We start from the raw sequence: 13,078 nt of genomic DNA, 5'->3' as shown, positions 1-13,078 counted from the left end.
ACTGGTAAAAACGCTTATAATAGCTGACCTTTGCATTTCAACTAAAACATTTCTCAAATATGGCTCCTTATACAATTTTCTTTGCTGAGTCGCATTAACTTTAAACTTTATTAAATGGTAAAAGCGTTCGAACGGGGGGGATTGATGCTATTGGTGAATGCTAGTATGCGCGACGACAATCGAACAAAATCCTGGACAATTTTGAAATTCCCCTCGGACATGTTTTTGTCTCAAAATAGGACATGTCCGAGAAAAAGATGACTTCTCGTCACCCTAGGATAGGTAACCAAAAGTGATTCAGATTCTGTGACGATGCAGTTTCAGCAGTAAAACCTTGAAGAGGAAAAAACTACAAACGCGTCGCAGTCAAATGATGTCATCAAGCAGCTAACTTCAACCGCGTTCATCTTCGAGTGCTTTTTGGGAGGTTCTTGACCTATCAAGCCCTGTTTTATTTGTATGCGTGATGTATTACAGGCGTTGCGAAAGTTTTTCTTACATAACTGATTTCTTATAATGATTTCACTTATTTTTGATCAGGAGCGTAAATTCCTAAAGTTGCTCAGCTCTTTTTCAGAAATGCTGAAAACATTGCTTGCCTTTGCGTTCACAGTGTGTATCACAGACGCTTCTTCCGATTCTTTTGTCATCAACGTTGACCTCGGAAAACCGGTAGCACCTTTGAAACACTTCTGGAGAAGCACTGGTTTCTGGTAAGAAACAATCGTGTTGTTTTAAATGCACAACCTGTTTTGTTTTATGTTTAGTTTTACAGTAACCTTCAGATTGGAGTTGTGATAAGCAACTTGAAGCCTCTTTCTGAAGACTATTTACTTATGATACCCTAAGTGCTATTTGGGAAGTGAGTTGTGTCAGCTGCACCCTGATCTCGCATGTCAAAGCAAAAATACATGACTACTCGTATGTCAAAATACTCGTATTTCATATCTTATATCTCAAGACACGACTGTGTATTTCATTGTCATGCTTGATTCGTTTATGAGAAAAGTGAACTGGTGTAACTGTGCCTGTTAAAGGGTGACTTCAATTACCATTCAAAGCATCAAGTCTGCATTAAAGTTCAGTACTTCATGATGTGACGTAGTGTATTTGTGTAATTAATTTGTTAACACTGTGTGTCATGTGCAGTCCTCCTCTTCCCCACACTCAGGCACACCACTTTGATCTGAGTGTTGACCAGCAACTGAACCTTGCCTACGTGGGCTCGGTCCCACATGGAGGGATTCAGCAGGTCCGAATACACTGGCTGATGGAGCTGATCACAGCCCAGTATGTGAAGAGCAGCTCAGACAAGCTTGCCATTATTGTGTGTTCGTCTCACTATTTCTTAGCAGACATCTGCTTTTGTTGTTTCAGAGATGTTGGAGGCCAACCCACGTACAATTTTACAAAATTGGACCAGCTAATGAATCTCTTATGGATTAATGGACTCCAGCCAGGTGCTCTACCCACACGGACTACTAGACTATTCCATCTGTGATTAACCTTCAGTCTTTCCTTCTATCATTTCACGCCACGTGAACAGCCTTTTTGTGTGCAGAATTTCAAATGAGAAAAATTCCATTTGCAATGAACAGAAAAAATGTACAACTCATCCTTCCAAATTTCTCAACAAATTCAAACATTCTAAATATTTATCTCATTCAGGACTTTCAGGTCATTATATCCAAAACCTTTGTCCCCTGAGAATTCAATATTTTCCATGAGTAAATTATTCAATTTATGGAAAAATTCAACAAATTCATTTTAAATGTTTGAAATTCATCAATTTTGAGTAGAATCAGAATTGAACTACAAGGCAAGATGTAAAACCCTTATCGACCCTTAAAGATTTTCTCTGTTCAAGTTCCTATTTAATGTGGTTATTATGAGAACTTATTTACATTTGTTTACATACATATTTTTTTATTGGTTTCTGTTATTTTTTGAGCCCTTGAAAATTAGATTAATATTCCTATATGTTAGTAGAGCTGATTGTAGGGCAAGATGTTTTACCCTTAGCAGTTTGCCTTTGCACTTTTCTCTTCTGAGCTTGCTACCCTCCTCTCGGTTAGCATTACCAAATACTAGCACATTAGCACGCCACCAGTATTCATTGATAATCGCAGCTGAATGCAGAGCAAGACCAATCGCATATATGCAGCTAAAAAATAAAGACGCATCATGTTGATGAAAATTAATCAACTTGAACCCACTTTTGAAAAGAATTTTCCTTGCACATTTTCTATTTCGCAGGTTTTGAACTGATGGGCAGCGTCTCTAATTATTTCAGTGACTTTGAAGACAAAGCTCAAGTGTTCAAGTGGAGAAATCTGGTTCATCTCATAGCCAAGAGGTACATTGGTGAGTGGCCAGCTGCCATCTCTTTAAACACCAAATGACATCGCTCTAAGCAAATACAAGGTGACTCATTTTGTTAAAAATGTTCACTCTTGACTGTGTCTTACAGAAAAATATGGTCTTGGAAGTGTTTCTCAGTGGAACTTTGAAACATGGAATGAGCCCAACAACCATGACTTTGACAATGTCAGCATGTCAATTCAAGGTATAGTGTGCTGTCAGTGTCCACTAATCATGCCATGACATTATTTGGAATACACACTGAAGCTGTGAAACAGTCTTTCGGTGATAGAAAGGTATTAAACAAGGTAACCAAATGTTACTAATAGTTTCCATGACATATTGTACCAGAGTACAACCACGATGATAAAATTGGCATTCATGGAAATGCTAATTTTATTGAATATACTGTGCAATTTGTGTTGTTATCTCTCCTCAGGGTTTTTAAATTATTACGATGCCTGTTCGGAGGGTCTGCGGGCTGCCAGCAACTTGCTTAAGTTTGGGGGTCCAGGAGACTCATGTCACTCATTGCCACGCTCGCCTTACTGCTGGGCCATGCTTCAACACTGCTACAATGGCACCAACTACTTCACTGGAGAGACGGGCATTCGGATGGACTATATCGCTCTGCACAAGAAGGTGTCTGCCAGTCAACATGAATGGACATAATCATTTTCGAGAGGCTATGCAAGTTTTATTTGAATAGAGATGCTGAGGTACTCACAATCTGTGCTTAAACAGAAGTACAGATATTTGTGTTAAAAAAAATACTGGTAAATGTAGAACTACTGACCTGATTCAACTTGCATAAAAGTAATATACACAATGACATAAATGCTAATGTGCATGGAAAATTATTTCCCTTTCCCCTCCTTCATTAACTTAAACAAGTATATGAGAAAAAAATCACTTACTAGCACTGGTTTGGCTTTTATGCTATTTAAACAGCATCTTTGCTTATGATGGGAACAAAACCCTAAATAAGCTAATGATAACAACTAAAAAAGTGTATGTGTATGTTGTTTTTCTATTTAGAAATTGATGAATGCCCGAAGTTTCTAGGCACAAATCATTCTTACAGCCGAGAGCATCAAATAATTCTCTAAAAGAAGGCAATGAATAGGGAATAATTTGCGGCGCCAAATTTGTTATGGTTGTTGTTAATGCACCCTGGTTCACGTTTTCCAAATTTGTCTGCCATAAAAGACCCAAAAAGCTCGATCAACAGCTCAAACATGGTTGACTTAAACTCCATCATGTCCAGTTACATCTTTTTTTATTTTGTTTTGCATTCTTCTGTCTTCTAGGGAGGAGGTTACTCTTTACCCATCCTCCAGCAGGAGATGCAGACCGTGGGAGAGATCCAAGAACTTTTCCCTGGGTTCCGCAATCACCCTGTGTACAATGATGAGGCAGATCCACTGGTGGGCTGGTCCCGGCCTCAGGAGTGGAGAGCGGATGTGACCTACGCTGCCATGGCCGTCAAGGTAAAGCGCATCGACCAAGCATTGCTACAAGATTCTAAGAAGTGTGAAGGAACGTATGTCCTGATAGCAATGTGATCAAATAACTTGAGATGACAGAAAGTAAAAAAGTGCCTTGTAATCTCTTGACGTCATAAACCGAGGGCCCCTTTGTTCTTCAAGTATTTGTAAGGCACATGCTAAATGTGTGTGGACAGGTGATCAGCCAGCATCAGGATATAATGTGTGTAAATGCAAGCATCAACTACACGCTGTTGAGCAACGACAACGCCTTCCTCAGCTACCATCCTCACCCCTTCACGCAGCGCACTTTGACCGCTCGCTTCCAGGTCAATAACACGCAACCTCCTCACGTGCAGCTCATCAGGAAGCCCATCCTCACCGTCATGGGCCTTCTGGCTCTGCTAGGTACAAATGGACCTGCTAGGCTTGTGTTGACTTATAGTTTTGCTCTAATTCTTCAACACTCAATTGTTCTGCTCAGATTTGACAACAATTAAAATAATCACCTAAATGTTATTCTTTATCCCTGAAATTTGAAGACTTTCCTTAAAGTTATACAAAATGACCCAAAATGTTAAATTGTTCTTGGGGTTATTTTTGTATAAGCACAACAAAGCACATGAGTCTCAAATTTGCCCCGCATCTACTAAAATTGATTTTAGATTTACTAGTTTGAAGGGGAGCAATAATTAATTAACCAAAAACTAATCAAGTATCAAATTAATTCATAGTTACCATGATAAACCATCAAGGTTTTAGACAGGCTGTTTAATTCAAAATTGTCCAAATCAATTTACAATTACAGCCTCTCAACCGTAAAGATTTCTTAGCTTTCTGTAGCCGTTCATAAAAGCGGATCGATTAGTATCTTTATGTTGAGTCAAAACAATTATTTGAAAACATCTACTTTTACTTTGGAAATCAATGATCAATATTTGTTCTTTTTTTTTGACACAATGCCCTGCTTTTGAATACAGGGATGAAAATTAAAACATGTTTTTCAACCTGATTTATTGATAATTGACAGATGAATTGATTAATCCAATGATCATTAGTTGCAGCTCTACCAATGTGTGTTAAATCAACAAAAATGGCAGAACTTTGAATCTGACGCTGTACATTCCTATGAATGCAATTTTAATTTTTTCATAAACAAATATGAAGCTATTCTTGGTCCGATCAAAACTGAGAACATACTTCATGTAATGTAATGTTCATACATTACGAAATGGATGAATGAATAAAGAAGATTGGAATATCCTTATTCCTTAATTGGCCTGTTGTCATTCCTCCCCCAGGCGAGACTCAGGTCCTGGCACAGGTTTTGAACTCCTCAGGATCTGATGATGCCTACAGTGGAAACGTGGGCGTTCTCGCAAGTAGCCACCAACCGGAAATCCCCGGAGGATCAGACAGCTGGCAGGCCGCCTTGCTGGTGTACAGCAGTGATGACAACCGCACGTCTACCAGCACTCATATCGTCACTGTGTCGCTGAAAGGACTGGAGCCGCGCGCAGGTGGATTGCATGCATGGATTGTTCTGTTCTATAAGATTATATTATGATGGACAATTGCTTTCTGACTTTTGCAAGCAAGCAGTTGTTTAAAATGCCTAAATCGTCTTAAATTTCTGTATTCAGGTCTTGTATATGTCACGTATCTAATGGACAATAACGTGAGCAACCCCTATCAACAATGGCAGAACATGGGAAGCCCCATCTACCCTACGACAGAGCAGTTCACAAAGCTCAGGAACGTCCAGGTTTGAACCATGGATTTGTTTTGTGTGGAGCACATTTTAATCATATGCCACTAGTACCTGCAATCTCAACATGAGCCAAACGAATAGTGATAGAAATATGACGATATAATGCTGAAAATACCCCAAAACACAATCTATGATATAATTATGTAACTGACTAATTGAATTGGTGTTATTGAGAAAACATAGATTTTTTGTAACCAAATAGAAATATTGTTATGCACATCACGTGGTAAAATATTGATTATTCCTGTACTGTGTCTTAGTGAAACACCCTGCACAGTCAAGGAAGTAAGAAGATGGAGTTAAAACATATTTAAACAACTCTTCTTAGACAAACTATCCACCAAGAAGTGCAATCTGAAACATTTATATTATTATTGACCTCCATAGATACAGAACAAAAAAATGTAAAAGAACACTGTTCTTTTGTGAGCTGTGATTGGCTGTGACCTGAGACCTGGCACCTGTGATGTCCTTTCCAATGAACAGCAAGTGGCAAAATGGTCGCTCCATAAGATGGAGAAAAACAGTTGTATTTTGCCTGTTTAAATTACATTCCACAAACGAAGCATTAAATAGAACAGTGTTTCATCTAGTTGGCAGCACAGAACATATTATATATTTACAAAGAAATTTTTGGAGTTGACCCTTTAATTTTCTTTATTATTATTATTTTTTTTTCTAATATGCTGCTTTGTCAGGACCCTCTCGTTGACGGACCCCGGCCGGTGCCTATGGGTGACACTCTGACTTTGAAAACAAGACTGCACGTTCCCTCTGTGCTGCTGTTACATGTATGTGCCCGACCTAAAACGTCTCCAAACCAGGTCAGTACTTTGGCTCTTTTGAGTGATGAGATGGATTTACAAAGTATTTGTGTGGGGGGTTTGTCCAACCAGCACATGCAAAAGTCAATGAACCACAAGTTGACTAAGATGAGTTAGCATTTTGTACAGGCATCCTCTGCTAGTACGAGGCCTTTAAGATAGACTTCTTTTATGTTTAAGAAAACATAAAAATCTATTTTTTTTTAAATATCTAAATGAAATCTATTCCACAAGTGCTTGACATGTCTGTTCTGTTTGCCTTTCAAGGTCAATGGTTTGCGCTTTATCAGGATCACCAAAGGCCAAGTCCTCATTGTCTGGTCTGATGGCTGTGTTGATTCCAAGTGAGTGCAAACTGAGTGGGACTTTTTATGTAAGAATGTTGTGTAAGGACCGCATAAAACATCCATTCGTTCTTTGCAGATGCATTCGCACCTTTGAAGTGGAGCACTCTGCAAATCGGAAGGACTTCAGCAGGATTAATAGCCACAACACCATTTTCACATCATTTGTTTATTCACCTGGTAAGATGGTTTTGTGTTATCATGAGTTTTTCTATGTTGATATACAACGTTATACGTTCCCAGTGGACATCTGAAGTCAATTCAATATAAGTTGATTGAAATAGTGGAAATGACTACAGATTATTATCATAAAAAGTTTAGGGTACTCTTTGGTCTCTACAAGTAAACTTATAATCAAAAGAAAATTAATCAACTCTTTCCCCCATGTAGGCTTTGTGTATTCTAAGTAGACTTCTTCCTGCAGTATATTCACCTCTGTGTCCTCTTTGTTATAAACATCTCTGTGCAGACGAACAAATTAAATCTGTATTTAAATCAGTAGATTAATCAACTCTACAAATATAGGGCAGGGTGAGACTGGTGTAGACAAATATCCTAAATCTTAGTTAAATATGAGCTAAGTTAATGATGTTGACTGGCATGTTGTGTCGTTCAGCCGACCAACAGGTAAGCGGCTGGTACAGAGTTCGAGCTGTGGACTACTGGGGCAGGCCCGGGATGTACTCGCTGCCTGAAGAGTATTCAGAGGAGCTTTAAACGTGGCTCATCAAATATAGAAGACTTTCATCTCAGACTGTTATGTAACTAATCTGCAGATTTTTTTTCACTTAGCCATGCATTTATTTACAAATCTTGTATCATTTTAAATATCAACAAAGACGCATGGCATGGGTTGACATTATAATATATTTTATTTTTTTAATAAAATAATTTTAAAAACACAATGAACAGTTTTTTTAATAAAATGTCCTCAAGAAAGTTGAATCAGTACAGTTTAACCATTTGTGTGTTTATGACAATATATTTCTTTCTTTTTATGTTGGCATTTGCGTTACATTTCACTGGGGTGGTTTCTCATGACAATTTTAGACTGAACAGGATAATTCTTGTGCCTTAGGTTAGCTTAAATGGAGTGTTGACTTCATTCCCCTGTACAAGTTCTCTCCAGCTGCTGGTTGCGTCATGTTTAGCAAACTCCTGATGAGAAGGAAAACAAAGGGATTAATGTATAGTCCAAATATCCCACCTTGGCTATAACCCCTAAAATAAATCCAAACTTGTGTGTAGTGTATGCATGAACACGTACCGGACTGCAGCACAGGCTGGAACTGACCCGCCATGCAGATTTCCTCCTGTTTTGCACGCACAATTCTCTGGATAGCAGGTGGCAGGCCGCGTGGATTGCGGGAGAAGACCAGGGCGTAGCCGTCCCCGCAGCTTCCGTCGTCGTTCAGGCTGCGGCAGGCGTAGGTGATGGCATAGTTGTCATAGTCAGTGTCAATGATCCAGTAGTTGTCACCTGGAGAAGCATAAAGCACACGATAAGACAGAGGGTGTGTGTGTGTACGTGCGTGTGTAGGTGTGTGTGTTGATTCTGCACAATAGATTTCTATTTAATTCAATGCAAATGTTTATTCAAATAAGCTGTTTTAAAATTGAACATGTAAAAAAAATCCATTCTTTGAGGAAGAGGCATAATAATATGAATGCTATTCACCGACAAACAAGCATTTATGTTGATGTCCACCTGCACAACTAAGTGCTTTCATTTAGCCTAACCTCTCGACTATGAGGTTAAACGTGTTAACATTTTCACCGCGCTGCTCTAATTTAATTCAATTCAATAAAGTTGTTTATTCTAAGTGCCTTTGGTGGCACTGTTTTTTTTCACAATTTTTTCACTGATCATTAATTGGCTCCAAAATCTTGATGATGTAGATCCTAATTGTTATTGTTGTATTGTATCAGGAGACACTTGTTTTATTGGAAAGCATTTAGTGTTTAAGAGACAAAATCAATCATAGTCATTTCAAAAATATATTTTGAATATTATATAGAATTGTCACAATGTCCGTAGCAGTGATCCTAACGTACGTTGTGCTCATGACTGTTTGTGTGTGCAAGATTTATTGCCCATACCTCCACTTGACAGATAGCTGGCCAGCCCCTGGTAGTTCATGAACATCTTGCCGGGGTTTTCAGGGTTGGGCACAGAGTACTGAGCGGCCATGTCAGCACACACCACCCAGAACCTGAACATTGTTAGAAAACGATCACATCGACGAACATGCGGTGGTTGAACGAACGCAAGCGCAGCTGATAACCACTGCTCACCCGAACAGAGTAACTCTGCCCCTGGAGGAGGCTACCATAGCACCGTCATCTCCAACAGTGTACTCAGCAGAGATGTTGTCCTGAAGGAACAAACCCTCGGGATCCTTCTTCTGCAAGGCGTACCACTTGCCTGCATACTGACAGCAAAAATAAAGATGTTTTTACAATCATTCACAACACAATAACAAGTAGTACCACTTTTCTCTACTTGAAAGGATATTTCCGATTGTCTGTACTTGACTACTTGCATTAGAGAATTTTCCGCCATAGTTTCTCAACTGACAAAATGTGCCTGTTAGTTTTTTCAATCTCCATGAATGATGGAGAACATGAGCCAGGGAGCATGCATGATGTTGACCCAGTCAATTCAGAGAAGCAAGATATTCCTCACTCATGGCATCAAGACAAACCAGCAAAGTGTGTTTTGGTAAAACTTGCTCTTCTGAATGTGTTGTTTTTTTTTCTTTAGGAAAGATTGCAGACTTACTCTTTGGGGGTCAAAATCCTGTTTGACAGTGAAGCTGTCCACCACGCAGCTGGCCAAGCTGTGCTCCACGCTGGCTAGCAGCAGCATGACCATGGCAAACATTTGGAAGTCCATCCTAGACAAAGACAAGTGAACATTAGTTGGCTTCACATTTCAAATGAGGTTTCTGGAGCTGGTTCTCATCTCTGGACTCTCAATTTACCTTGAAGGGGGAGCAGCAAGTTGAAAGCAGGAAGGTTCAATTCAGAGTTGTGAGCAACAAGGCGGCATTGCAGTTTTTATACCTGAAGCGCACCTGACTCCGTTTATTTTCATGTCTTGAACCTAAATATGGAGTGTAAATCTACCCTTAATCCATTTAACCAAATCCCCCCCGTCGTAATCTGGTGAGCCCTCACATTCAGCAGTGTTTAGGCTTTATGTAATTGTTTGCAGAGTCACATAATAACATGCATAATGATTCGTGTGTTGGGGTGGGTCAAGGACCAGACAGGTCCACGTGGCCGTATTTAGTGTTTACATGTGATTTATTTTGGGCCTGACGGTTCTACGTGTTAAGTAAAAGCTTGAAATCATGGGTGTCAAATTAATTTTCCGTGTGGGCCAAAATGGTAGTTACGGTTTCCTTCAGAGGGTCATGATGAATATGATCACTTCACTATATGATTGATTATTACACTGGTTAACCCATTTTTATTCCTTTTTTTTTAATCAGAGGTGCAAGTTACCTTTTTAAATGAACTGTTTGCACTGATAATGCCCTCTAAGTTTGAATAAGAATATAGTATTAGAGACTATCTGACAGATTTAATTGAATTTGGAGTCCACACTCAGGGAAAATAGCAGTAAACAAACATTTAGGTTCCTTTCTATTGTCCTATTCAAGTTTGGAAAGAATTTCCACTTGTCGTGCAGCTTTTCTGTCCAAATAAAAATAACACATCCATTTTGCAAAAAACGTCAAATGGTTGCATTGCATTTGCTTTGATACGCCTCCCCTGCCATTATGAAAAGGGGAAAAACAAATTCAATTGTTTATATCATAAAGTCATTTTCCTTTTAATTTCAATAATTTTGTATCATTTTGAACCAAAATCGCTTTATTTTATATTTTTATTTTAAAACGGAAGACGATTCGCTTGGAGGAGCAAACGTCCTGTCTAGCCTCCTCTGAGGAGTGCGTAATCACACGGCAAAATATTAATTAAGTTCTGTAGTTAAACTGGTGTATATAATATCTTGTGTTTTTTGTCATCTGTCTGTAACGTCGTGTTTCTTTAGATGAACAAAACGGCTTTGAAAAGAGATCTTGCGGAGGCTACAAAAAAAGGTTCTCCAGCCTTATGGCAGGGGGTGCTAGTGATCCCGGATGCTTCATGCGCCTACCTGTAGAATAAGAGATCTCCAGTTCAAATTTACAGTGAGCAACTAAGGAGCAGTCGTCCATTTAATTTGTTTTACATTCGGGTTTTATCCCCCGTTTTTACATTTCGTTTTACAATGGAGGATACCATATCCAAACGATTTTCATCTATGGATTTTCGGTCGAAGCAAGAGGTCATCAGTAAAGGAAGACCAACTCTGGAGTTAAAAGGTTTGATTCGGACAACGGGACTCCAGAACGGAGTGGTACGCACGATCGAAAACAAGTTTTTGATTTCATGTGCTTTATTGAGCATTGTGATATACTGATGACCAATCCACTTCATGTCCAAAGTCATTGTGTCCAAATTGCACACAAGTTCTGTTAATTATGAAGTCATTTTTATAAAGAATAAGACAAAGTGTTTTCTGGTGGCTAGTTTTAAGATCCACTCATTCAAGGCAACCGTAATGTTATGTCAGCGGAGGTTCAGACGTTCACGTCTCAATTGTTCTGATAAGTAGCGTCTATAAATAGTGGCAGGCTTACGACGACGTGTAGTTGAATCCTATAAACTATCCTATAAACTTTTTTTTACCTCTTTACAGGTCAAATATAACCCTATCATATAATTATTATATACAAATTTTGGACTTATAAATCATGGAAACTAGTTTGATTTAGTAAAAATTAAGACAATTTGCCAGGCAATTATGTTCACTCCAACTGACCTGGACTTATCTTGAAATTTCAATTCAAAGCTTTAGTAATATGAAGTTTGCTGATACTAACACTATAAATTTCCCTCAATATTTCTGAACAACTATTTTTGACTACGGAAGCTCAGCACTAAGTTTAGCCATAGAATAAATAGCTTTGTACAGCTATTGTTGGCAACTTGCATTGAGGTGTTAGCTAAGTCTGATTGCTGGCTTGGGCTGATCCAGTTGAAGAGGCACTCCTTCTTAACCAGACGTGACCTCACGTTGTCTGGACCGGCGTCATGTCAGGTCAACGGAGACCAGTCACATCACAACTCTCAGATACTGACTTTCCTCTGTATTTGAGTGTTTGGCAACTCGCTTGAAATAGCATCACACCAAAATAAGTACATTTAGATGATCATTATTTTTGTGTTTTTGATTTGTGCTGTGCCATGACGTCTCTCTTAAATGGGTGCCTTGGCTGGTTGTCACTACATATGCCCTATGATTGAGTGGCAACCAGTGCAGGGAGAAGTCTGCCTTTCACCCAAAGCTAACTAGGATGAGCTCCAAGCAACCAAAATGAATGAATGGAAAACTGAGTCGTCAAATTTCCATGCACATCTTTGCATTGAAAATATTTGAGATTAATAGGGCAGCTCAATCAAATGATAAGGAATCTGGTGTTTCTAATAAAAAAAAAAAATGCACTTCATATTAATGATACCACTCTTACATTTATTCAAGCAAATCCACAGACTGAGCAAATTGTGATCTCTTACATACAAATTGAAACCTGACATTGTTTAGGAGTGCATTTTACAATTAATGTAACAGTTGGATAGGAAAACAGTGGCGGAGAGGGGGGGGCTGTAGCCAGCCCCCATTTGCAAGATCGAATTATTTACATGATTACTGTTAAAACAGGAGCAGAAACAGGCAATGCAGAGAAATAAATTATTCTACACAATATCTACAACATGGGAGCGTGTGAATGGTTGAGCACCGACATTGGTCATTTCAAAATGACGAAGGACAAGTTAGGAACTACATGAAGGTTTACTTCAGAATGGTGTCTTCGTTTGCTGTAAGGAAAAAGTCAAACATGATTAGGTCACTATATTTGCAAGTAGAACATCTAACAGGAACAGTTCTGCTTTATCGTATATGCAATTTGTTTCACAGTTCAGCATGCCCTAAATATGTCTACCACATTTGTTTACCTTCAGCTAGCTGCTTGGCAATGCGCTCCTGCTCCTCACGGGCCTTCTTCTCTTCCTCCTCAATCCTCCTCTCCTCAGCTGCAATCGGCTTCAAGTTATCTGAAGAGAGAGAAATGTGTTCAAAGTAGGTGGATAACAATATTCATACTCAGTGGAGTTTGTAGTCAAACATATTTTCGGACAGTGGTCCCCAACCCCCGAGCTGAGCCGTGGATCGGT

At 39.0% G+C, this 13,078-nt stretch overlaps 2 protein-coding genes across 4 annotated transcripts; one reads left to right on the top strand and one right to left on the bottom strand.

Moving 5' to 3' along the window:
- Positions 1 to 227: 227 nt before the first annotated feature.
- On the top strand, positions 228 to 7,692 carry idua (alpha-L-iduronidase). 3 transcript variants are annotated; one of them, XM_088376003.1, is made up of 15 exons: positions 228 to 282; positions 614 to 713; positions 1,150 to 1,290; positions 1,378 to 1,460; positions 2,257 to 2,364; positions 2,471 to 2,566; positions 2,801 to 3,003; positions 3,672 to 3,851; positions 4,046 to 4,256; positions 5,150 to 5,368; positions 5,492 to 5,613; positions 6,318 to 6,443; positions 6,711 to 6,787; positions 6,867 to 6,967; positions 7,404 to 7,692. In XM_088376003.1, exons 1-15 carry the CDS (start codon positions 243 to 245, stop codon positions 7,502 to 7,504), a joined length of 1,908 nt encoding a protein of 635 aa, XP_088232129.1. In that variant the 5' UTR covers positions 228 to 242; the 3' UTR covers positions 7,505 to 7,692. The 3 variants fall into 3 exon arrangements, with proteins under 3 accessions (XP_088232129.1, XP_088232128.1, XP_088232130.1); XM_088376004.1 differs by lacking the exon at positions 228 to 282 and adding an exon at positions 398 to 457; XM_088376002.1 differs by lacking the exon at positions 228 to 282 and having other exon boundaries at positions 372 to 713.
- LOC148398228 (purpurin-like) lies at positions 7,636 to 10,225 on the bottom strand. Its single transcript, XM_088376009.1, has 6 exons — positions 9,772 to 10,225; positions 9,570 to 9,684; positions 9,083 to 9,219; positions 8,888 to 9,000; positions 8,055 to 8,267; positions 7,636 to 7,945 (listed from the first exon to the last, which is right to left on the bottom strand). The coding sequence occupies exons 2-6, from the start codon at positions 9,681 to 9,683 to the stop codon at positions 7,935 to 7,937; spliced, it is 588 nt and encodes a 195-aa protein (XP_088232135.1). The 5' UTR covers position 9,684; positions 9,772 to 10,225; the 3' UTR covers positions 7,636 to 7,934.
- Positions 10,226 to 13,078: the final 2,853 nt, after the last annotated feature.

The sequence above is a fragment of the Syngnathus floridae genome, chromosome 5 (genome assembly GCF_059516105.1).
Source record: "Syngnathus floridae isolate MCC-2025c chromosome 5, RoL_Sflo_1.0, whole genome shotgun sequence".
NCBI lineage: Eukaryota > Metazoa > Chordata > Actinopteri > Syngnathiformes > Syngnathidae > Syngnathus > Syngnathus floridae.
Note: the sequence above shows the minus strand (reverse complement) of the source record. Positions and strands in the feature narration are given on the sequence as shown.

Bases quoted from the DNA above. Each gene is read 5' to 3' on its own strand.
- idua (XM_088376002.1), top strand. From the start codon at position 517: ATGATTTCACTTATTTTTGATCAGGAGCGTAAATTCCTAAAGTTGCTC. The intron at 3,004-3,671 runs GTGTCTGCCAGT...TCTGTCTTCTAG, and splicing joins ATATCGCTCTGCACAAGAAG to GGAGGAGGTTACTCTTTACC. The intron at 6,444-6,710 runs GTCAGTACTTTG...TTGCCTTTCAAG, and splicing joins CTAAAACGTCTCCAAACCAG to GTCAATGGTTTGCGCTTTAT.
- LOC148398228 (XM_088376009.1), bottom strand. From the start codon at position 9,683: ATGGACTTCCAAATGTTTGCCATGGTCATGCTGCTGCTAGCCAGCGTG. The intron at 9,001-9,082 runs GTGAGCAGTGGT...AACAATGTTCAG, and splicing joins GGCAGAGTTACTCTGTTCGG to GTTCTGGGTGGTGTGTGCTG. The intron at 8,268-8,887 runs GTATGGGCAATA...ATGCTTCTCCAG, and splicing joins CAGCTATCTGTCAAGTGGAG to GTGACAACTACTGGATCATT.